At 36.6% G+C, this 26,558-nt stretch overlaps 1 protein-coding gene across 2 annotated transcripts in view; it reads left to right on the plus strand.

The window, feature by feature from the left end:
* Positions 1–26,558, plus strand: part of efr3bb (EFR3 homolog Bb) — a 54,576-nt gene that overhangs the window by 24,824 nt on the left and 3,194 nt on the right. Inside the window, exons 3-24 of one of the 2 annotated variants that reach the window (XM_081378898.1) lie at positions 640–716; positions 2,278–2,405; positions 2,522–2,672; positions 4,236–4,357; positions 4,803–4,952; positions 15,818–15,952; positions 16,283–16,361; positions 17,158–17,293; positions 18,180–18,338; positions 18,431–18,542; positions 18,762–18,813; positions 18,917–19,089; positions 19,965–20,040; positions 20,172–20,333; positions 21,110–21,241; positions 21,360–21,427; positions 21,755–21,882; positions 22,274–22,365; positions 22,724–22,772; positions 22,926–23,032; positions 23,244–23,293; positions 23,395–25,870. In XM_081378898.1, the coding sequence (XP_081235024.1) occupies positions 640–716; positions 2,278–2,405; positions 2,522–2,672; positions 4,236–4,357; positions 4,803–4,952; positions 15,818–15,952; positions 16,283–16,361; positions 17,158–17,293; positions 18,180–18,338; positions 18,431–18,542; positions 18,762–18,813; positions 18,917–19,089; positions 19,965–20,040; positions 20,172–20,333; positions 21,110–21,241; positions 21,360–21,427; positions 21,755–21,882; positions 22,274–22,365; positions 22,724–22,772; positions 22,926–23,032; positions 23,244–23,293; positions 23,395–23,500 (2,444 nt within the window). In that variant the 3' untranslated portion in view covers positions 23,501–25,870. Of the gene's footprint in view, positions 1–639; positions 717–2,277; positions 2,406–2,521; positions 2,673–4,235; positions 4,358–4,802; positions 4,953–15,817; positions 15,953–16,282; positions 16,362–17,157; positions 17,294–18,179; positions 18,339–18,430; positions 18,543–18,761; positions 18,814–18,916; positions 19,090–19,964; positions 20,041–20,171; positions 20,334–21,109; positions 21,242–21,359; positions 21,428–21,754; positions 21,883–22,273; positions 22,366–22,723; positions 22,773–22,925; positions 23,033–23,243; positions 23,294–23,394; positions 25,871–26,558 lie in introns of those variants that run through there. The other variant, XM_081378899.1, reaches the window with a different exon arrangement.

Below are 26,558 nucleotides of genomic sequence, written 5' to 3' on the forward strand. Positions count from 1 at the left end.
TGGGCCAATCGGATTGCAGATTTCCCCTCTGCATATTGGCAGCCAATGTCAGACGATGTGTTATATGTTGCATGATTTTCCTCAAGGTTGTCTGTGTTTGACAGATTTCTGACCTACAGGAAGGACCGTCCACAAGCCCACACACCGCCATGTGTACACGTCCTCAGTAATTGAAGTTTGCATCCTTGGTCCACTAATAGCTTGATGTCCTGTTGTTATTTTTTCTCCCTGATGTTGTCTCACTAGACTAATGATCCAAGGTCATAGCCTGGAAAATGTGCGGAAAAGTGGATATTAGGAGCAAAAAATGATTACAGTATTGCCTCAAATTTTGGTCAATAGTGATATATATTTAAAAAGGCTTATCTCACATTTGAAGAAATGTTGTATGTTTTAAGATGACAGCTAGCAGGTTGTGTACTTCCATGTGAGCCGAACAAAACCAGTGCTTTTGAGGAATATGATATTTTGTCCGTGTCTTCTTGAGATCGCTTTCTGTGGTGTTGATGACAACCCAGAACCCTTTTTATGATGCCATTTGTGGGCGCAAATCAGCTGTCTTCCTAAAATCAATGGCACTTATCATACAGAAATGAATCCTTAACTGCATTTCTTCTTGATTTCTCTCTCTCTCTACAGGGGTGTGTGGTTGTTGTGGGGCGCTGAGGCCACGCTACAAGAGACTGGTGGACAACATCTTCCCTGAAGACCCAGAGGTGAGGACTCTCTCTCTCTCTCTCTCTCTCTCTCTCTCTCTCTCTCTCTCTCTCTCTCTCTCTCTCTCTCTCTCTCTCTCTCTCTCTCTCTCTCTCTCTCTCTCTCTCTCTCTCTCTCTCTCTCTCTCTCTCTCTCTCTCTCTTTCTCAGCTCCATCCTTTTACATGGTCATTTACATTATCTCAAACGCAAAGAGTCTATTTACAGTCAAACAGCCCTTGTTCGCCTCTCAAACCACCTATTAACAATTGCATTGATGCTCTTGGCAGATGCTTGCTTTCCGAGACCACTTAAAATAAAGTGTGTAAGAGGCAATTAGTGTGTCAGAGGCAATTACCTAAGCAGGTGTCCGAGGATACGAGCCAGGAGCGGATCCACTCGCAGTCTTTGCCGAGGCAGAGTTCAACACCATTTTATGCTAATTGCTGAGATATCTGAAATGTCGTCTTTAGTTCATTTTTGTGAGCCCATGTGCTGCAGTAGCTCAGCAAATTAGCTGTTCAATGTGGGTTGAGCATTACAATAATGGTCTTCCAGCTACCGAACAACTACCACTTGTACATTAATCTATATCACCAAAAACTGTCCATAAAAATAGATGAATAGATGAAGTACTTTCCACATCTCCATTTGCTAAATATTTTTTTCTCCCTGAAGTTTGGATTAAGTGGTTGACTCAACTAGTCAGTTAGGTCATTTACAAGGTTATCTACAATGTTTTGGCTTTAAAATTTCATATTTATAGCAGCAGTGCAAATGAGTAGGGTAACCAATGGGTAGGTGAGTTAAGTGAGCTGATGACTTCTAACAGACTGTCAACTCACTAAAACAATTTTAGAAAAGTTGCGTTTCTAAATTCATCACCTTCAAAGCATTATAGCTATCAAAGCACCACTTTTATGGCAAATCCGCTGTCTTCATTTCAAGACAATTACTGCCGCTACTTTAGGTCACCTGCTGTGAGCAATGTTCCCATTACTATGCAGAATCTGTAAGTGTTCTTTTGTGATAAGTTTGTGCAATTATTTATGTATTTATTTGAATACGTGTCATTTGCCCTGTTAAAGTGTGTTCTTGCATAATTTCTGTCTGCACTATTTTGAATGCAAATATGCTTCCCATTTAGGCATACACAATATAATGGTACCATATTAATTACTGGCTGATATTAGAGGTTTTATATGTATGTATATATATATTTTGAGTACAGTATATTGAGTCTGTATTGAATGTTTATTTATGCATGCTCATTTTCCCTTTTTTAATTTTTTAATCCCTTTTTTTAGACTAATAAATAATGCTGCTAAATGCCATCACATGAATAGATTAAAACAAAAATCACATAGAAAACAGTATTTCACAATATTACTTTCTCAAAGGTTTTTCTATATACTCTAATGATCATCAAGATCAAAGGTTGAAACAAAACTGGATATTTAATTCTTACCTTATTCCAGGTTTGTTGGGGTTATTGATGCTTTCTGTGTTTGTGTGTGTGTGTGTGTGTGTGTGTGTGTGTGTGTGTGTGTGTGTGTGTGTGTGTGTGTGTGTGTGTCTGTAGGATGGGTTGGTAAAGGCTAACATGGAGAAGCTGACTTTTTACGCCCTATCAGCTCCAGAGAAGTTGGATCGGATCGGGGCGTACCTGTCTGAGAGACTGTCCCGTGATGTAGCTAGACACCGTTATGGGTACTGAAATTTATAAGCCTGACCTGAGAATTCCCATCTTGTATTTTGTAATACAACTCTTTTACTTTCTCCTGTTCCTCCTGCCTGTATTCAGTGTGTGTTTTTTGTCTCATCAGGTACGTGTGTATTGCGATGGAAGCCCTCGACCAGCTGCTAATGGCCTGCCACTGTCAGAGTATCAACCTGTTTGTGGAGAGTTTCCTGAAGATGGTGCGAAAACTCCTGGAGGCTGACAAGCCCAACCTGCAAATCCTGGGAACAAATTCAGTACGTTCACACTGTTGTATGGTAGTTCTCTGACACAAAGGGTACAGCACTGAACTTCAGTCACTTACTCGTCATGAGTGCAATTTCCAAAAAATGTGTCCTTATCCAGTAATCACAAATGACTGGGATAGTAATGAAAATTCCTAAAATCTAAATTACCACTTTTTGTAACATTCTGTAAATGTGTGTAATATGTCCCTTTTAATTTTCTGTATTTAGGACACCATGTACATATAAAATATGTACTATGTAAAATGTACTATATAAAATATTTATACGTATGTTTGCTTATAAACATTGCAGATGAGCCACAAACAAACACACACACACACACACGCACACACACACACACACACACACACACACACACACACACAAACACACACACACTGCAGTGCATCCATTTAAATGCAATAAAGAAATGTAAATAAAATCAGACTCAATTATAGATCAAAATGAGTAATATATGGCATTGAACATGCACCCACATACAACATAAAATGCAGCGCTTAAACTCAATGTGACTAACCCATTTTATTTTATTTTATTTTGAATCCCCCAGAACCACCTTAGCTACTGCACACTGCAGATATCAGTCGCATACAAAAGCCCCTTTTAAACTGATTTAATTCTCAGTGGCGTTTCACAGTGACCTTATTTACCTGGAAATGCTTTAGGATTGAGATGCGTTAGTCAGAACTGCACCCACATCTGTTCTCTGAAGGGTCATTTGGGTTCTGCAAAGGCCACATCACATAATAATAAGATGGAAATGTAGGTCTGGAGTTTATGCAATTATTCATTAATAACAGATTTAGTATGCAGGCGCTAGTTTAAAATGAGTCATTAAATCATCTAAGTGACAGGGTCTCATCCATCAGTTCTCTACCATTTCTATAATAAGGCATTTTATTTTTGTTTTATTCATGGCCTCGGTGATCTTGACTCAAAATAGCTAAATCTAAAAATAACCTAAAACCTGTCAAATGATAATAGATTGGGTTCCTTTTTTAATCTGAAACACTAAGTAAGACTTAGTATGTTACAGATTTGTTGTTAATGCTCATTCAGATATGAATATGCAAATGCAAATGCAAATATGTGAATCTGTGAAATTATATGTGAATATAATATATGATACATTGTTTAATAACATTAACATTTAACAACATCTAAGTATTTGAATCAGCATAAACTATTGACCTTAAAATAGTTTAATAATGTTATTAATTTAATTAATTTACTTCCATGCAGGTGAAGTCTGTTCCTCTATATGGGTTTTTATTATTCTTATTGAATTTATTATTCTTGGTTGTAGGTTTCAGAAAAGCTTATATTGTTCAGTAATGATGATGAGGTCGACCGGGGTTAATGTAGAACAAATTATTACATTAACATTTAATCTTTGTTAATACCGTCTTATGATCACCCACTAGCTGGCTCTGGTTAGAGCAGCATTTGCAGTGTTTTCAAGGAAATGGGTTTTTAACCTGATTTGACTTTGGTTTTCCTGGTTATGTAATTTATTTATTTATTTTTTATTGAACTGCTCTTGTTTTCCAGTTTGTGAAGTTTGCTAACATCGAGGAGGACACTCCCTCATATCATCGCAGTTATGATTTCTTCGTGTCGCGGTTTAGCGAGATGTGCCATTCCAGCTTTGAGGACCCTGACATCCGCACCAAGTGAGAGAACACACATGTACACGTCTGACTGTGTGCAGTCAATCTAGATAGATAGATAAAACATTTAATAGAATATAACTATATACTACTGTACACACTATACACCTTATTTTTAACATAAGAGCATTACCATTTGTAAGTTAAATGTTCGAGGCTCCCAGTGTCATGTGTTTCCAGTTATTTTACCTATGCAAAACAGTCTGTTATGCTGCTTTATATTGCAAATTGGTATTTATCATTTATTATCATACTCATAAACACACTGTTTTGTTGCACACATATTTTCACCATTTACTGCACTTTGTTATCCTTATAGTTATTTACCTTTAGCAGAGCTAATGAATCAGAAGTCTTGCACATTCACTGAAAACTGCTTATTTCCACATTGAAAAAAAAGGTGGATACACACGTTTTTCCAAACTAACTGAGTACTTCCTCATCTCAGAATCCGAATGGCTGGCATTAAAGGTCTGCAGGGAGTAGTGAGGAAGACCGTAAACGATGAGTTGCAGGCGAACATCTGGGACCCTCAGCACATGGACAAGATCGTCCCCTCGCTGCTCTTCAATCTGCAGTCTGGTGAAGGCACAGAGAGGTGAGAGTGTTGGGCTTTAACTAGTTTATAATTGACTTTTATGGGATATAAACTTGTCTTCCTCAAGGGACACTTGGCAGCTCTCAAAGCTGAATCCTCCATTGAGCCGCATCATTTAAATTTTTACTAATTACATATCACACAATTGGAAATCCAGTAATATAATCTGTTACGGCCGGCTCGCAAGCCGTGACGAAGAAGGAGACAACACATTGGATAATGATCAAAAAGGACTGACATTTATTAAAGTAAGAGGAATAAAATAGGAAAAGACGAAACTAAACAAAACAAACAACTGAAAAGGGAACAAAAACGGCACGAAGAGTGGAGCGCCATCACAACTGAAGGGAACTGCTCAAATTGCCAGGGTCAGCTCCAACACAGGTGTCGCTCTTCAGTCATAATGACGTCACTCACCCAAACTCCATCCTGCAAAACAAACAGAGAAAAACTAAGCAAACCACAAAAATGACACACACTGGGTTCAATACAAATCTGTATGAAAGTATCTTTCAAACGTCTTATCCAGTAATCACCTATTATCCAGATAGATTCAGCCATTAAAGGGATGGTTTGGAGTAAAATCAACCTAGGGTCCTTTGCACCATGACCTCGAGCCAAACAACCCCCCCAGAAGCTTTTATTTCCCTTGGTCGAACATTTTTAAAGTTAGAGCTTATTTAGAGATATCAGCCGGATGGCTTAGTGCAGGCGCTAACGGATCCAAGGATGTATCTCATAAATTACCCCACTAATAATGCCCAGAATGGTACCAAACTTATACAGTAGTACAAATAGGTTCTGTACTCATAAAACGAGGCATTGGGAAGTGTGTAAGTACATCAGGAGTTTATTTAAATAACACTTGCCTGATGGCTTATGCTACCGCTAACACGGATGTCGAATTCACTTCCGTAATTTGGGAAGATTCTTTGGGAACATCTTGCTGTCTTTGCACCTACAGTCAGATGCCTACAAGGCATCTCATCTAAAAAGAACTCCTGTTAAGTTTGACATATTATCCTATGGGACACGATTGTCCCTGCTGACTCAACTCTGAGCCAAGTGGTTGGGTGGAGGGAAACAACAAAAAAGGAGAAATAGCGAGGAACAAGCTAGGACTGAGGTCACAATTATGTCAGCATAGCTGCAGTGATCCTGTGAATCTATAGTTTCCTTTGAGTATTACCGGTAATCATATTTTAATGGACTGCTCTGCTTTAAATAAAAGTTTCTTTCAAATATTAAACTCAAATATTTGTAGATAGTTTATAAAAAAAAAAAAGAAATGTATTATACAGTTTCATTATATATATATATATATTTTTTTTTTTGCCATGAATATAATTTTTATGCTAATATGGCAATAAAAAATAAAATATAGCTGCGAGCAGCGATTACGGGCCCAAGCCGGTGGCACCGCAACCCCGGAGCCTTTAGTTACCTAAAGGCACCGGGGATGGCGGTGCCGTCGGCTTTGGCCCTCCATCGCTATATTTATATATATATATATATATATATATATATATATATATATATATGTATATAAATATCTATCTATCTATCTATATATATATATATATATATATATATATATATATATATATATATATATATATATATACACACACACACACACACATACATTTACATATACATATATATATATGTATATATATATATATAAGACAGAAAATATTACTTGTCTTACCTTATTCTGATTTTATGATACACTCAAAATATTCCACAACAAATCCTTTAAATTTAATGTAAAAATAAAAACGAAAGTAAGCAGTGTTGGTCTCACGTAACCCTCTCATTAGAATCAAAATGTTTCAATATTTGCGATGTATTTGGATGCTAAACTATTCTTTATTATAGGCTTTGCACTTCACTCGTGTTCCAATATCGATGGAAAAAATCATCCTCTTCACACGCACAAAAATGTGCTTGGAAACATCACAGTGGAGCTCTGCTTTCTGTGAATGGTACAAATTGTACTACTGACTATTTAAACAGAGCAGTGTAATTCGTTTATGTTAGGTTGACTATTTTTATTATTATATTGTATTAGGGCTATAATGAACAGGCTGCGATGTCAAGATTGCAATTCTGGAATGTGTGTGTGTGTGTGACGCGGTTGCGGTTGAACAGTGGACACAAAAACATAAATAAAATGTTTTAGTTAATTCCTACATCCATAGGAACACATTGAAAATGCTCGCTCTACTCCGCACCATTATCAATGTCTGTGCGGACGTCTGTATTTTACTAGTATATAGTATACTATAGTTAGCGATTTAAAAGCACCCGCTCGTGTCACACGTCGATTAACCGATGGGAAAATATCCTCACAGTCATATACCTAATAAATTTATATTTAAATACAATAGGCCTACCTAGTAAAACGTTTTATATACTAGTTTGATATCCTTTTGGACACAAGAGGGCAGTATAGCCCTATGTTTGCTTTTTTGTTTAACCAAATAGCACTAAATAGCCTGTTTTGAACTTTTTCATACTTCTTGAATTGCAAAAACAGAATAAAATAGGTTTAGTTCTAATATTTGTATAATTTTATATAAAAATACATGGTGTATAATTACATTTTTAGAAGTTATGAGATGTTTCCTGCTTCCTTTTTGACATTAATTTAATCCCTCGCCATAGCAAAACCGTTTGAGATATTCAATATCCGTTTACAATTTAGCATCATTAATATATTTTTATCATGTTGAAAAAGTTTGGTGGGAATAAAATAAACCTTTTAGGAGGAGTACCTAAAAACTCAGAGGCTGATTTAACAAAAAATCCATATTCAGACCAAAATATCTGACTTCCTGTTGGTTGCAGCTAATGCCTGTAAATTAGAAAGTTGTCCGGCTCGATGAGACCAATATACGTACTGATTTTTGTAATTGTGGGTAAAACTAACCCCCCCACTTTTGTCAAAAACATTTTGAAAGTGACACACTTCCTGCTGCCAGTTGGTGGCGCTATAACTTTGACTCACAATAGTCACATCCATCTGATCGGCCTCTTACCACGAACACACTGCTGAAGTTTCATCAAGATCAGTTAATGTGTGCAGAAGTTATAACACTTCGTGTTTCTCTTTTCTCGCCATAAATTCGTGTCCTTGCCAAGGCCAAAGCGTTTGAGATATCAAAAATCCGTCTGCTGCATAATTGCTGACTTCCTGTTGGGCTGGCGTAAAATTTAGAGCACGAAAGTTGTTCGGCCCGATGAGATCTATATGTGTACCGAGTTTCATATCATTACATGCAAGTGTGTTTGATTTATGGACAAGTGTTCGGATCCCGTTCCAGGGGGCGCTGTTGAGCCCCCCTGCCACGCCCGGGTACCAGTTTCAGCCTGGCCCTGATGGCCGCGGGTTCTGACCTGTGTGCAAAGTTTCAAGAGTTTTCGAGCACGTTAAAGGCCCCAAAAGCCCCTGAAACCTTGAAAAACAAAGATTAAATGGAATAGACCCCCCCCCACACACACACATAGAGACGGAGAGAGAGAGAAATTTCTCCAGAAAATCCTCATTCAAACCCAAATATATGACTTCCTGTTGGTCAAAGCCAATTATTATAAATTAGAAACTTGTCCAGCTTGATGAGAACAATATACGTACCAAGTTTTGTGATTCTAGGAAAAACTAAGCCCCCATTTTTGACTAAAGGTGGCGCTACTGAGCCATTCCACAACGCCCGTTTCTGAAACTTTGCACATGTCTACTGGCTAATAAAAGTGATGTGTCTGTCGAGTTTCATGCAATTTCAAGCATGCTTAGAGTCTCAAAAGCATCAAAAAAGAATATTAATGTTTGATGCGTTGCCATGGCAACAGTATTAAAGATATCAAAAATCCTTTCACAGGTCTACATCTGCCGTATGTTTACATTATACACATAAAATTTGAAGCAAATGGGGTAAAAACTAAGAGGGTGATTTCAAAGCATTTTGAAAGTGACACTTCCTGCTGCCAGTTGGTGGCGCTATAAATTTGACTCACAATAGTCACATCCATGTGATCGGCCTTTTACCACGAACACACTGCTGAAGTTTCATCAAGTTCAGTTAATGTGTGCAGAAGTTATAACACACTTCCTGTTTCCATTATTCGCCATAAATTCGTTTCCTCGCCACGGGCAAACCGTTCGAGATATCAAAAATCCCCTGGCAATTTTTCATCCTCAATGTCTTGTCTTCATGCACACCGAGTTTGGTGGCGATCGGATGAATTCTCTAGGAGGAGTATTTCAAATTCCAGAGCATACGTTTTTCAAAGAACCCATAATAGCCGACTTCCTGTTGGGCGGAGCTAATAACATATAGTGCGGAAGTTGTTCGGCCTGATGAGATCTATATGTGTACCGAGTTACATACTAATACGTTCTTGTATGTGTCCAAGATTTCAGATTCTGTTCCAGGGGGCGCTGTCGAGCCCCCCTGCCACGCCCGGGTACCAGCTTCAGCGCGGCCCTGATGGCCGCGGGTTCTGACATGTGTGCAAAGTTTCAAGAGTTTTTGAGCATGTTAAGGGGCCCAAAAGTGCCCGAGAAGTAGAAAAAAATAATAATAAATATAGCTGCGAGCAGCGATTACGGGCCCAAGCCGGTGGCACCGCAACCCCGGTGCCTTTAGGGTGGCGGTGCCGCCGGCTTTGGCCCTTTATCGCTGCTCGCAGCTATATATATATATATATATATATATATATATATATATATATATATATATATATATATATATATATATATATATATATATATACACATACATATATATATTTATTTATTTATTCATTCATTCATTCATTTTTTTATTTTTTTATTATTATTATTTTTTTTTTATTCAGATTTTATGATACACTCAAAATATTCCACAACAAATCCTTTAAATTTAATGTAAAAGTAAAAATGAAAGTAAGCAGTGTTGGGCTCACGTAACCCTCTCATCAGAATCAAAATGTTTCAACATTTGCGATGTATTTGGATGCTAAACTATTCTTTATTATAGGCTTTGTTCTTCACTCGTGTTCCAATATTGATGGAAAAAATCATCCTCTTCACATGCGCAAAAATTTGCTTGGAAACATCACAGTGGAGCGAGGGGTGCTTACTGTGAATGTACGAATTGTACTACTGACTATTTAGAGCAGTGTAATTTTTATATGTTAGGTTGACTATTTTATTATTATATTTTATTAAGGCTATAATGAACAGGCTGCGATGTCAAGATTGTAATGCTGGAGTGTGTGTGTGTGTGTGTGTGTGTGTGTGTGTGTGTGTGTGTGTGTGTGTGTGTGTGTGTGTTCATGTTTTTCTATCCCGGTGGGGACTTTAACCTAAATGCACACAGACTCATGGGGACTCGTGTCACAGTGGGGACCTAAATAGAGGTACCCATGGGTAAACAAGATTATAAATCATACAGAATGAGTTTTTTTGGAAATGTAAAAATGCAGAAAGTTTTATGGGATAGGTAGGTTTAGGGGTAGGGTTAGTGTGAGGAGATAGAATATACAGTTTGTACAGTATAAAAACCATTAAGTCCATGGAGAGTACCCACAAAGATAGTAAACCGTGTGTGTGTGTGTGTGTGTGTGTGTGGCGTGGGCGCGATTGAACAGTAGACACATAAAAACATACTCCATCATTATACAGGACGACATTCAGACTGCAAAGTGTTAACTTATATTTGTGTACAGTTGCAATAAAACACAAAATTGTGCTTTTGTAAAATAATTTCAAGCAATCCACCCCCCGAAAGGCGCTAATTTTAAAATGAAACTAAAATGCTCATGGCTGCACGGGCATTCATAACGGTGCACGTCCACGGCGAGGAACGAGCAGAACAATTTTTATATGTTAGGTTGACTATTTTATTATTATATTTTATTAAGGCTATAATGAACAGGCTGCGATGTCAAGATTGTAATGCTGGAGTGTGTGTGTGTGTGTGTGTGTGTGTGTGTGTGTGTGTGTGTTCATGTTTTTCTATCCCGGTGGGGACTTTAACCTGAATGCACACAGACTCATGGGGACTCGTGTCACAGTGGGGACCTAAATAGAGGTCCCCATGGGTAAACAAGATTATAAATCATACAGAATGAGTTTTTTTGGAAATGTAAAAATGCAGAAAGTTTTATGGGATAGGTAGGTTTAGGGGTAGGGTTAGTGTGAGGAGATAGAATATACAGTTTGTACAGTATAAAAACCATTAAGTCCATGGAGAGTACCCACAAAGATAGTAAACCGTGTGTGTGTGTGTGTGTGTGTGTGGCGTGGGCGCGATTGAACAGTAGACACATAAAAACATACTCCATCATTATACAGGACGACATTCAAACTGCAAAGTGTTAACTTATATTTGTGTACAGTTGCAATAAAACACAAAATTGTGCTTTTGTAAAATAATTTCAAGCAATCCACCCCCCGAAAGGCGCTAATTTTAAAATGAAACTAAAATGCTCATGGCTGCACGGGCATTCATAACGGTGCACGTCCACGGCGAGGAACGAGCAGAACAGAGTGAACGTTTTTCAGTTAATTCCTACTTCCATAGGAATTCATTTGAAACGCTCGCTCAACCAATATAAATGTCAGTGCGGAAGAACATATTTTACTTTAGTTTTTAAGTTAGCGATTAAAAAGCCCCCAGCGGTGTGACACGTCAGTTAACCGGTGGTAAAATATTCTCACCGTCACATACCTAGTATATTTATATATAGATATAATAGGCCTACCTGATTTTGAACACAAGAGGGCAGTATAGCACTATGTTTGACTTTATTTATGTATTGTTTAGACTAAACAACCATTCTGGCAGTTTTTAAACTTAAAATTCATTCTTAAATTGAAAAAAAAAAGAATAAAATGTTTAGTTGTGATGTTTGTATACTTTTATATAGAAATAAATGGTATATAATTACATTTTTAGAAAATTTGAGGCTTTTAGTTTTTCCTTTTTGGACATTACTTTAATCCCTCGCCATAGCAAAACCGTTTGAGATATTTATAATCCGTTCACAATTTAGCATATTTAATGTATTTTCATCATGTTGAAAAAGTTTGGTGGGAATAAAATAAATAGTTTAAGAGGAGTGGCTAAAAATTCATAGGCTGATTTTGCAAAAAAATCCACATTCAGACCAAAATATCTGACTTCCTTTTGCTCTGAGCTAATGAATGTAAATTAGAAAGTTGTCCGGCTTGATGAGAACAATATAAAAATTTTTTTTTTTTACTGTATTTAAAACTAACCCCCCCACTTTTGTCAAAAGCATGTTGAAAGTGACACACTTCCTGCTGCCAGTTGGTGGCGCTATAACTTTGACTCACAATAGTCACATCCATCTGATCGGCCTCTTACCACGAACACACTGCTGAAGTTTCATCAAGATCAGTTGATGTATGCAGAAGTTATAACACTTCGTGTCTCTCTTTTCTCGCCATAAATTCGTTTCCTCACCACGGCCAAACCGTTCAAGATATCAAAAATCCGTCCGCAATTTAGCATCCTCAATGTCTTTACTTCATGCTGACTGAGTTTGGAGGTGATTGAATGAATTCTCTAGGAGGAGTACATCACATTCCACAGCAAGCGTTTTCCAAACAACCCATAATAGCTGACTTCCTGTTGGGCTGGCGTGAAACTTGTCAGAAGGAAAGTTGTTCGGCCCGACGAAATCTATATGTGTACCGAGTTTCATATTACTTCATGCAAGCGTGTTTGATATATGGACCAAGTTTTCAGACCCTGTTCAAGAGGGCGCTGTTGAGCCCCCCTGCCACGCCCGTTTCTGAAACTTTTCACATGTCTACTGGCTAATACGTGTTATGTGTCTGTCGAGTTTCATCCAATTTCAAGCATGTTAAGAGTCTCAAACGCATCCGAAAAGAATATTAAAACTTGATGCGTTGCCACGGCAACAGTATCTAAGATATCAATAATCCTTTCACAGGTCTACATCTGCCCTGTGTTTACATTATACACATAAAGTTTGAAGCAAATCGGGTAAAATTAAGAGGGTGACTTCAAAGCATTTTGAAAGTGACACACTTCCTGCTGCCAGTTGGTGGCGCTATAACTTTGACTCACAATAGTCACATCCATGTGATCGGCCTCTTACAACGAACACACTGCTGAAGTTTCATCAAGATCAGTTAATGTATGCAGAAGTTATAACACACTTCCTGTGTCCCATTATTCGCCATAAATTCGTTTCCTCGCCACGGCCAAACCGTTCGAGATATCAAAAATCCGTTCGCAAGAATTCATCCTCAATGTCTTGACTTTATTCTCACCGAGTTTGGTGGCGATCGGATGAAATCCCTAGGAGGAGTATTTCACATTCCATTGTATGCGTTTTCCAAACAACGTATAATAACCGACTTCCTGTTGGGCTTTTGTAAAACTTAGAGCACGAAAGTTGTTCGGCCCGATGAGATCTATATGTGTACTGAGTTTCATATTATTACATGCAAGCGTGTTTGATTTATGGACCAAGTTTTCGGACCCCATTCCAGGGGGCGCTGTCGAGCCCCCCTGCCACGCCCCAGTACCAGCTTCAGCCCGGCCCTGATGGCCGCAGGTTCTGACGTGTGTGCAAAATTTCAAGAGTTTTTGAGCATGTTAAGGGCCCCAAAAGTGGCAAAAAGGCAAAAAAAAAAATAATGAAGAAAAAAAAAAAAAAAAAAAAAATAATCCTTACGGAAACAATAGGGCCTTCGCCCTTTCAGGGCTTGGGCCCTAATAACAAATAATCCTACCGAAAACAATAGGGCTCTTCGCCCTTTCAGGGCTTGGGCCCTAATAAATACGATATATGTGACTATATGAGTCGGATGGCCGGTATGACCACTCATGGTATTAGTACTTTCATACAGAATCTCAGTTGCAGCATATATATCACAATATAGTTTTTTTGCTGATAATTCAACAGTTATTTATATTTTGTATAACCATGTAGAAATACCCAAGTTCAGAACATTTAGATTTTTTAATGTCTTTGAAAGAAGGCTTTAAGCTCACCAAGGCTGCATTTATTTGATCAAAAATACAGTAAAATAAAATATTGTGATAAATTATTACAATTTAAAATTTGTAAATATATATAAATAATATTGTAATTTATTCCTGTGATGGCAAAGCTACATTTTCAGCATTATTACTCCAGCCTGTCACATGATCCTTCAGAAATCATTCTAATATGCTGATTTGGTGCTCAAGAAATATTTATTATCATTTTTGAAAATCGATGTGCTGCAGATATTTTTGTGGACAATATAATACTTTTTTTAAGATTCTTTGCTGAGTAGGAAGTTCAAAAGAACAGCATTTAATATAACTTTAATTAGGGGTTTCACAGTTTTTTTTAAATTATTTTCACACCTGTACATCATTTAAATTTTGTATTGATATGTAAAGTTGTGGATTTTAAAACCATTATTGACCTAGAGCTACACCGCACCAAATGTGAGTGGTGTGTTGTGAGATGTCAAACTAAATCGTTGCCATTATAATCATCAAAGACCAGTCTTTGTTGATGTGCCCCCTATGCAGCCATAATTACACAGCAGGAAGAGACTTTAATGACCCCTTTTTGCTGTTTGGTTTGTGCTAATTGCCGTTTGATGCAAAGGGCAGCTGATAATTAACTCATCCGGTAAGATGTGCACATTTCAGATTGGCAGAACAGCAGCCACAGCAGTGGACTAAAACACAGTGTGTTTGTTTCTGGTAAACTAAACAGTCCAGCATCCTTCTGGATGTGTCGCGAGAGGCGTTAAGCTGAAGTGAGAACAGCTTCTGCAGATTCCGACAGTCGTCATGCGGTTATATAACCGTGGGACCGTGAGCAGAGCAGCAGACTGACTGACAGCAGGGTGTGTGAGGGCAGAGGAACAGTGTGATTAATTAATGATGAGACCAACCCTGTGAGACCCAACGCTCTTTTTCTGACACCGACGGTGAAGCGCTCACAGGACGTATTCCTTTATTTATGACATATCAGCACCAGACAACATCAGAACATACTTAACATGAATTTACTTGGGAAGAAAAATATGTATGATGACTTAATATAACTCATGTGACTCTATAGCTGCTGTAGCATATTTTACTGGACTGTCCTGCTTTTTGTTCATAGGCTATGGTTTTATTAAGAAATTTCAATAGTAGATGTTTTTTAAAATGTTGGATTTATATAGTTCTAATGTTGTAATTTAAATATATTAATATATTGTTTATGTGTGTGTGTATATATATATATATATATATATATATATTATATTGTATTTTTAATTTGAGATTTTCATGCTTATAAATTACACAAACACATTTTCTTAATCTCTATTTTGTCTTGTTTTCTTGTATAAAACAAAGCCCATTAGAACATATTTAATATTTTACTTTAGAACTTACTTAAGAATTACTTCAGAATTTGCTTCAGAAGCAAATTATGTATGATAATAAAGCTTGTGTTTCATGAATATGGCTAAGTGGAGATTTGCCAATAATAATAGAGGTCATTTTACGTTAGTCTTGAAATTACAGTATCAAAAACAGACCGTTTAATTTTAACAGTCAGAGAAAAATGTCTAAATTATGAGGTTTTTAATGCAAGAATCATTGACTAATATTAGAAGTGCACTGCTGAAAATTAGTTAATTTCCGCTTTAGGCCTGCTGTCTTATTGAATGTTTTTACTGGTGGTCTTTTCACTTTTAAAAACTCATTTGGTGATTTGATATGTCGGGGTTTTTTTTTCTTCTCCGAAACCCAAGCTCTTTTTCAATTCTCAGTTGAGAAGAGCTGAAAACTAAAAGCCTCCCTCTCTTTCTGTTTCCTGTGCAGTCGCTCTCCCTCTCCGCTGCAGGCCAGTGAGAAGGAGAAAGAAAGCCCAGCCGAGCTGACGGAGCGCTGCTTTCGGGAACTGCTGGGCCGTGCTGCCTATGGCAACATCAAGAATGCAGTCACCCCTGTGCTTATGTAAGAGATCTGCCACACATCGCGCCTGTCAGAATAGGTTATGAAATATATATTTTTTCATTTATGCTGCTGGTATTTCTTCAGTTTTTAAGGTATAGCTGTATTCTTACATTACTTCCCAGTTAAGATTTAGTCAATTTGCTTTATAATTCTAGTCTTTTAATGTTGGTATATTGATTGAGAGTAACTCAAGAATATTTAAAACTCATCTCAATTCTGGATTATTTATTAGTTCATAATTAATCTCACTTCGGGTGGTGTGAATCTCATTTTTCAGTCGCTTCTGGCTTCATTTCTCTAGCTCAAGCTCTCTCGGTTCTCTCACCGCAGGCATCTTGATAATCACTCTCTGTGGGAAGGCAAAACATTTGCTGTGCGCTGCTTTAAGATCATCATGTATTCCATTCAGGTGAGTTCAGTCTTTAATTGAGAAAAGAATCTAAACTTTAATAAGAAACTTTTTTATAATTTATGTACAGCAGATCTATCATATTATATTATATTATATTATACGTATTATATGTATTATATTATAGTGGTACAGAAATTACACCACACACACACACACACACACACACACACACACACACACACACACACACACACACACACACACACACACACACACACACACACACACACACACATATATATGAAGAGTTTAGATGCAAAAGCCTCTAAGTGCCATCTGAAATTTTCTTCTAGAATGACCATTTTTTTAAAGCTTGTATATTGTAAGTTAAGTAATTTCACTTAAATTACAATTAATAGGTCATTTGCATTGCCATTTAAGTGACATTATTGAACTTAAATATATGAGCTTGATAAAAATGATCATTCTAGAAGAAAATTTCAGATGGCACTTAGAGGCTTTTGCATCTGAACTCTGAATATATATATATATGGTTATAATAATAATATATCTTAATTATTTTATTCTTTGGGTGCTGAACAATTCACCTAAGATATTAAAAACTTTTAATCACCAAGAATACCAAAAATTGGCATTACACACTCAATGTGAATGGTTTTACTTTATATTAATATGTTATCTAATTCTGTTTTGTTATGATTATTAGTGATGCAAAGATTATTCTCATTAAATCATATTTACATTTATACATTTAATTACATTTTTAATAAAGATTTTTAACCTGGTCATTTAAATCTCTCTTCTTTGTCTCTCTTTCTTTCCATCCCTCCAGTCTCAGCATTCTCATCTGGTCATCCAGCAGCTCTTGGGCCATTTAGATGCCAACAGTAAGAGCTCAGCCACAGTGCGTGCTGGGATAGTGGAGGTCCTTCTGGAGGCGGCTGCCATCGCTTCCAGTGGCTCTGTTGGTGGGTGTGGATTTACAACCGGTTAAAATGAACCACGGTCATTATTATACTAAACATTAAGTAGTAGCCAGTATAAAGCTCATTGCACAGGAACAGAGTGGTGTCTTCTGAATATTTATGCACAAGCTATGACATATATCACATATTTCATGCCTGTGCTCAGTATCTGGGTCACTCTCCCCCAGACGTTAAGCTGCTCCTCTGGGAGAAGAGAAGTGTGACATTGCATCTGACCCAATCCATATTTCAGCCAATAATATACATTTTATAGCCAGACTCTCCTCTCTGACGTCAAGACAGTGCTCACACCTAATGTCCCTTGTGAAAGCCCTGTCACACTTCTTCTGGCAGCAACTAACACTGAATCATTTCATCCGATTCAGTTATGTGAATCAGGTCCTTTGGACATTTTGGAGATTTAAATGACCTGGTTAAAAAAAAATCATTTTATTCTTTTGCTTTATCACTCAGAGGTGATTCATACATTTAAAAAAATAAATAAAATAAATAATATATATATATATATATATATATTTATTTATTTTATTTATAAAATTTAATATTTTATCATATTAAAAAGTATACTTTATGCATCACTACTAGCATCATCAAAAAGAATTGCAACAAGAATTTTTGATAGCAATACAGTTTTTTGTCAAATATTTAGTTTTTTGAAAAGAAACTTATAATCACTTTGCATATTGTTTTCATTATTAAAAAGAGTGGGTGAAAACCAACTATTTGTTCAAAAATTGGACACTAATATCTCTAGTTGTACTGATTTAGTCTACTCTGCTTAGCTGCAAATGGCTAATGTTGAAAAGGTGGCTGCATATATTAATGTGTGTGTGTGTGTGTGTGTGTGTGTGTTTGTTGCTTATTTTAGGCCCCACAGTGCTGGAGGTGTTCAACACGCTGCTCCGGCATCTGAGGCTCAGTGTGGACTATGAACTCACAGGATCCTACGACTGCACCAACATCGGCACCAAGATCATCAAGGAGCACGAGGAGAGACAGCTACAGGAAGCCGTCATCAGAACTATCGGTGTGTTTGTGAGCATAATACGACAGATATTTCACGGTCTTCTTTAAGTTTCTTTATTTTTCATTACTATGGTCTGTGTCTTTTGAAATAAGGCTCATTTGCAAACACGTTACCCACGTATCAGCGCTCGGAAGTGATGCTGTTCATCATGGGAAAGATCCCTATTCCAGGCATGCATTTCACACTACCCTCTACAGGCTCAGGGTGAGCACTGCAGCCACTACATACTGTTTTTTTTATTTTCATACCATTGCATTTAAGTTTGTGGTAATTGTTGTTTGGCAAAAGTCTTTGCAAATCAGATTGTCTGAATTTTCTAAAAAGAACCAATTCAAACAGAATCACTGTTTTATTTGAAAGCTTGAATGTCTTCACTTTGTACATTTTCTGAGGTGAACATCATTTCTTGTGTCTGTACTGCAGGCCTGAAGGAAACCGAATGATCCAAGTCATGCTGTTGAAGTCCTTGAGACAGGTAAAGTCTACCTGCTCGATGCCTCATGAAAGAGAATTACATCATAGCAAAGATTTGATGCTGCAAAGGTAATGTTTCTCTCTTTTTTTTCTTCACTGTCCAGGTCACATGTGGTTTTCAGACGACTAACATGCTGACAGCTCTGCCCAACTCCTTTCTGGACCCATTGCTGTCGTTTGCTCTGCTAGAGGATGCAGAAATTCGGCTGCTGGTGCTGGAAATTCTGGTCAGCCTCATCGATCGCCATGATAACCTCCCCAAGTTCTCCACCATCAGGTTAGTGTCTTTATTGGATTTAGGTCTAGGTGTTCTGATCATGGTGTATATACACTACTTTTCAAAAGTTTTCAATTTTTTTATGGTTTTAAAAGAAGTGTCTTATGCTCACCAAGGCTGCATTTATTTGATCATTATACAGCAAAACAGTAATTTTGTGAAAAATTATTACAGTTTAAATAACTTTTTTTATTTGAATACATTTTAAAATGTAATTTATTCCTGTGTTAGGGTGTCCTCCAATCTTCAGGGTCACATGATCCTTCGGAAATCATTCTAACATGCTGATTTGCTTAGGAAACATTTCTTATTATTATCATTGTTGAAAACAGTTGTGCTGCTTAATATTTTACGAACAAAATTTTATCGGGATTCTTTGATAAATAGCTGGTTTAAAACAACAGCATTTATTTAAAAAAGAAATCTATTGTAACATTATAAATGTCTTTACCGTCACTTTTGATCACCTTAATGCATCCTTGCTGAATAAAAGTAATTTATTTAAAAGAATCTTCCTCTGACCTCATTCTTTTGAATGGTAATATATGCTGAAGATCTAGGAGACTCTACTGGTCAGCTTCCATCTGCTAACACTTTAAGAGAGCATGAAATCTAAATTGACCGTATTTACTTTAATAATAAATGTCCTATTGTGCACAGTTCATCAGTGCATATAATTGTAATTAATAAAATAAAATGTATGTAACCATTAAACAATTTATAACAATAATTACTTGCACTTTTCAATGTCCATTGAATATTCAGTTTAAAATGTGAAAAATTTCACATTACAGGTAAATGCATTAAAACTGGCTTTTCCTGCAGGCTTTACTAGTTTTTCCTGTGGTTTCATGTGTCACTTTGTCCCCATGCAGTATCATCTCTGATATCTCTGTGCTTAAGCTCAAAGTGGACAAGTGCTCACGTCAAGACAACCTCTTCATGAAGAAGGTACAGCATTCATCTATCCATCACTCATCTCCCCGTTGTCATTATCACTCTGATCTTAAGTCGGTGGGTCTGTATCAGAGAATGCATGTATGTCCGAAGGGCTGATGTTGTGTTGATATCTCTGTTTTTAGCATGCACAGCATCTGTACAGACACATTTACCTGTGCAGTAAGGAACAGAACAGTGTGCAGCCTCACTTTGAGAAGCTCTACTCACTCCTGGCCCTCATCAGCATGGAGCTGGCCAACGAAGAGGTGGTGGTGGACCTTATCCGCGTGGCGCTCGCTCTACAGGTGTGTTTACACTCCTAAAGTCCTAAAGTTTTCTGACATTTACTATAAATATGTTTGCTCCTAAACAATGACAAAATGCACATTTAGAAGATGTATGCATTCAAAATTTACAGTCTCAAATCTTAGAAAGTATTTTAGTCTGATTTGAACAACTGCACACACACAGTACGTCAGCGTCACCAAATCCAACAAGGCAGCATTAGAGGTTACCAAAATCCTTTACCTCACTCTTGGTCTGTCCCAATCGTTATGAGTTGTTATATAGGTTATATAGATATGTTCCTGTTGTGCCCCCTACTGTACTGGCCTGAATTTGCGTTACCTTAGTTGTAAATTTGACATCTCTCTCTTCTGGCTGCCGTAATCTCTCTTTATTTATTTTAAAATCTTTTGTAAAGTCATGGAAATTCAATATTAGTTCCTTTACATAAAAACTATATTTGCAATGGTCTCCATTGCCCTACTATAGTTTACATGCGAGTCCATCAAACCACACATAAACACACAACATGCACAAAGAAAACAAAACTTTTTGTCAGCTCTTTTACACAGGTTATATTCATTATCAAATTTTTATTATGAAGCCAGATAATTTTTTCATTTATTTGAAACTCAAACTGATTTTAAATTAGAAATACAACATCAGTTTTTTTATGTTTTTGAATGTTCAAAATTTAGTTTTTTGTTTCATCATGACCTACGTGGTTTAACAAGGAATTCATAAAGACTTTGGTTTCAGTGTTTCTTCTCATCTTCCTGTGTTGCTTTCCATCCAGGACTTGGCACTGAGCAGTGAGGAGGCGTTACCGGTGTACAACCGCTGTGCTGTTCATGCCCTGTCCTCTGCTTACCTCAATCTCATCAGTCAGCTCACCACCGTTCCAGCGTTCTGCCAACACGTTCATGAGGTCAGTGCCATATAGATGCTGAGCACAACCGCCTGATCTGCAGTCACTAACAGTTTCTTTTTATCAGATCTATTGCATAACAATTTTAGATTAATAAAATGTATTAACCTTTTTGCAGGTGATTGGAATGAGACAAAAAGAAATTCCTTACCTGTTACCTGAGGATGTCTTCATTGAAAACCCAACGTAAGACAAACTGTTCAGTGTTTTAGATTATGTTCTATATAATTCAGCGAGGATTGCGGTTTCCACTAGAATATTAAGCAGAATAGTTATTTTCAACATTGATCAAAATAAATCAGCATATTAGAATGAATTCTGAAGGATCATGTGACTGAAGACTATAGTATTTATATATATATATGATTATTTTCTTTTAATTTTCTTTTTTTATAAATAGGAAGTTATTTTAAATTTTAAAAATCTTATGCATATTTAAATGTATTTATTTGATTATATATTTTAATTATATATTCTAAATTATGATTTCCTTGTGCTCTGTTGATTTCCCAGAATTCCTAAGACACTGGAGAAGCTGGAAGGAGAGGTGTTGTTCCAACAGGCTAAGATCACTGAGGTTCTTGGAGGAAGTGGCTACAACACTGAACGACTAGCTACACCTTATGTCCCACAGTTTACAGGTGCATAAAGGAGCATTTAATTTAAAAAATGACCCTATTTTTTTAATAGATACATTTTTCTTTATAAATGTCTTATTGTGTACAAATTATCATTGTGCACCAATCCAATCCCAATGGATAACCTGCTCTTCATTGTTTCCTGCTGAATATTCCTTAATTCTTCTAAACACGTCTAAATGCACTGTGTGTGCCGTTCATATTGTTTTTAAGAAAACAATGTAATTGTTGTAGATAAGAGGCTACTCAGGCTATAGCCTGGCATTTGCATTGCAAATAAACTGATTAGCTTTAGTTTGATTAGCGTTAGCCTAAAGTTATTTATGCTTATTAGTAGCTGACTGACAGATATTGGTTGAGTAAACAGTTGATTAATTCCACCGTCTTCCCTTAGATGAAGACCGGCTGTCAAAGAGAAAGAGTGTTGGAGAAACAATATCTCTCCAGGTGGAGGTAGAGTCCAGAAACAGTCCGGAGAAAGAGGAGGTAAATGAAACCATATAACCCTTACATTTATGAAACTTTTTTTGCTGGTTACATTTTTTTTTATTGAGGACATTTTCAGAAATTTGGCATTCACATGAATAGCAAATCAAGCCAACACAGGTTTACCTACTTAAATTTAACAAGACATACAAAAATTTGTTTTGTGAAAATTATTAGACTAATCCTAACCTAAAAATATTTAGCATTTTTAGATTAAGAATATATCATTTAATACTTTTCAAATATGATAATATGTGATATATAGATATATATATAGTTTTACCTTGTTCATAGATAGTCAGATATAGCTGACTTCTGGGGACAACATTGCTCTGATGTATGTTTTCTTTTCCTACAGAGAACACCAGCTGAAGAAATCACTTTTGAAACACTGAAAAACGCCATCGGTGGGTTGATTTAATGAGAATTGAACTTTCTCTAAATTGTCTCTGCAGATATTTCCAGAACCTGCATGATGTAGTTGTTTGTGTTATTATTGCTTTGTTAACTTCTCTATTAGCTGAACAGTGCTAAAGTGTGTGTGCGTGTGTATTCTCCAGTGGACAGTGTAGGCGTGGAGGAACAGGAGAAGGAACGCAGGAGACAGGTGGTTGAGAAGTTCCAGAAGGCCCCCTTTGAGGAAATAGCTGCCCACTGTGGTGCCAGAGTGAGTTAACTAAATGTATTCCACTGTTGTCTTCTCTCACACTGATCAGCTCAATATTGTAATTTAGGGCTAATACTTGTTCTTCTGTTTCCTCACCCAGAGTGAGTTAACTATAATTTCATGAAAATGTATCCCACTGTTGTCTTCTCTCACACTGATCAGCTCAATATTGTAATTTAGGGCTAATATTTGTTCTTCTGTTTCCTCCCAGGCTTCAATGCTGCAGAGCAAACTTAATCAAATCTTTGAAATCACGATTAGGTAGGTCGCAGCATGGCTCATTTCAGACATCAGCCATCTCTGGGAAAGATGTTTGCGCGGTGATAAATCTTCTTATCTTTTTCGCTCTTTCTTGCTTGCAGGCCTCCTCCCAGTCCATCTGGAACCATCACATCAAGTTACGGCCAAACCCAGAGTCGCTCAGTCCCCGTTTATGAGATGAAGTTCCCGGACTTGTGCGTTTACTAGTGCAGCTCAACTCAGGATTCAGAAACCTTCAGTAGCAGCCAGAGGTGCAGAGAGCTGGAGGGTTTTAACTATTCAGTGATATTTTGATGTTATATTGCAGTAAAACTAAGAGGTCATCCCTCCTCTATCCTATAAACCTCATTAATGGATTGTCCCATTCACTGTTGGAAGAATTTTGAACATTTGGGTTCAGTTACACTGAGTCTTCCCTATATAAAAAATATTTCCCACTTATTCTTAGTTATTCTGCTCCTCCATAATAAAATCAGCTCACATAGATCTGTATTTGGGCAAGTATTGAAGCAAAATTCTCAACTGGGGCACACAACTTATTAAGAACATGTCTGGGTTATATTTCACCCCTAAAATCAAAATAAACAAGTAAATTATATTTGAAATAAATAACATTTTAAACCCTATTTTAGGACCTTGAAGATTTATTTTGCATTGTATCATTATTTTCATGACAATTAAGCACATTTACCCCATATTCTCATTATTGCAATTTGAAAAAAAATGTTTTATTGTAAAATATGAGTACATTTATTGCAGGAATATACTATGCGTATTGCAGTGCTGATTTCAATTACAAATCATTGCATTACAGTAATTCCTTATTGTAATAAAACTATAGTAAAATCACCATTGAGACTAATGAGAATTTTGAAAAACACATTACAATATTGAGACTTTTGGAGGTAAATATATTTTTAATTCTCATAATATAATGTCATGATGCAAAAACATCTTAATGGTCTTTAAATAGGCTTCATTTTCTTTATGATCAATATAAACACACATTGTTTTTACTGTAGAATAAATGGTGACCACATTTTGTTCAGATGCTTTTTAAAGTGGAATTTCATAGAAAAAAAAGGGGAAACTTCCCCGTATTGAAAGCTCTGATAAATTGTGACAAATCCAAAAAAACCTACAAACCTTTGTACCAAGAGTTTAAATGCAATTAGTATCAGTGAAGTTAATTTTTTGCACAAAATATCTCTGAAATGATTTTTACTTGTTGGTGCTAATTTTTGTTTCTAGTAGTTTGAACATTTAGTGAATCAACTTTGTATTGTTTTCTTTAAACACTGGTAGCTAATGTTTATAACATAGTGTTCTGCAGTCTGTGTAGATATCTGGAGTTCGTATCACTGGAGGTGTGACGCCTGTCTTGCGTGTTAAACACTTTTGTCACTAAGTGGCGTTAAGGAGCTCTGGGAACTATTTAATTAACACTTTTTCTATTTATCTACCTAGTACCCATACTCATTTGGTTATTATCTGTAATCTTCTGCTATGTTTTGCTTATTTTTGAGTGCTTCTGCACAGTCTTGTGGCATTGGACAATTTTTTAAATTATTTTTATTTTGTAAACATAAGCATAATTTTTACTGTGTATATAAAGTTGCGTACAAGATCTATGAATATATGTAAATAGCTGTTTATTAGTTTTAGAAATCTCTGGTTTAGTCCTGGTTAGGTCATTGTCTGAATGAGAGCGTGTGTATTTAATAAGTCAGTATGACACCTTCATTTTAAAAGAGATTGCAAAATGTTTGTGATTGACTACTAGCTCAAGGGTTCAGAGGCAAATGAAGAAAAACAGTCTATCAGGAACGGCAGCATTGCCATAAATCACACTCCTGGTCAAACTTTGTGTCATTTGATTCACATAAAGCTCTATGTCGAGAGATATGCGTTATTTTAGTGGTGATCTGTGTCTCTACATGGAATATTTAAAGGATAATATACAGCCATGGTTTATTTTGCTATTGTGACCGTCTGACTGTACATTATCCTGCTTATTACATACTGCTGATTACCATATAAATAAATATATGGATATGAAATATATTAATTTTGAGTATAAAAAGTCCATTACAACATAGAAAACATTCAGACTAGAAACAAGACATGCAATGCAACAATATTACTAAATGAATTTATATATTACGTTTAATCTGCAATCCAAGTTCTATTTATCTACGATGTAACAAGTCTTCCTCTATAATAAGTTCTCTCTCATCCACCTCTTTGTGTTTCTTACCAGTTCATTGTTCTTCAACGCATTTTCTTTAAATTATTTTCTTGCGTCTATACCTGTCAAAAACGATAAACATGCCATGGTTAGATTCACAGTTTAGCGGTCATTATACAAAATTTCTCCTGTTGGCCAATAAGAATCAAGTATTTTAGAGGCTGTGTAATAAATTCTATATTTTTATCATTTGATGAAAAGCATTATACCTGTAGGTGTGGAACCTTCCATTTTCCTCTTTTATGTGTTGTCAGAGCCGGATTAACGCAAAGGCAAACTAGGCACGTGCCTAGGGCCCGATTGGCGGGATGGGGCCCAGACAGAGGGACAAAAAAAATAAAAAAATAAAAATAAATAAATGTTCAAATGTCCTATCTACAATTTATTTCAAAATTTATTAAATAACTAAAAATAGTGACGATGTTTATCTAAACCATAGACTGTTACATTATATCACATTAACGCGAGGCGCCAGCCAGTTAAGTCCGAGGGGACGTCAGCGGCGGTCAGGGGCGGTCAACGAACGCATCCATCAGGTGCTGCGAGTGCGAAGCAAAAGCCTAAATAGGCACGCAAAGAAGCACATTTCGTAATGCAGGTCATCGATTTTGGAGTGATTGCAATGTATTTTAAATATAAACTTGTGGGCTACTGTAGATCAGCGTCATTTCTGGAAAAATAATTCATCGCTTTGTTAGTCTACGAGTTTAAAAGAGCGCGAGCGTCATTAACGTGCCCAGACGCGACGCTTTGAATTTGCGCGTACAATGAATAACATCGCGTTGGGAGCTGACTAATAAAAAAGCTACAAAAGTAAAAGACAAGACGTTTGTATTCAAAGTTAAAAAACCAACACACTGCAACATTTTTAAATGTTTCAAATAAAAGATCTCATATCTATGGGTCTATCTTCTATATTCTGATGCTGATGATTAGATAATACCCTGACATCCTAGCCTATACGAATATTAGTTTAGAATTTTTTTTCTGCTCAGTAGCGATCGTATCTTTCTCTTC

This window comes from Scardinius erythrophthalmus (genome assembly GCF_964197995.2).
Source record: "Scardinius erythrophthalmus genome assembly, chromosome: 11".
Taxonomy (NCBI): domain Eukaryota; kingdom Metazoa; phylum Chordata; class Actinopteri; order Cypriniformes; family Leuciscidae; genus Scardinius; species Scardinius erythrophthalmus.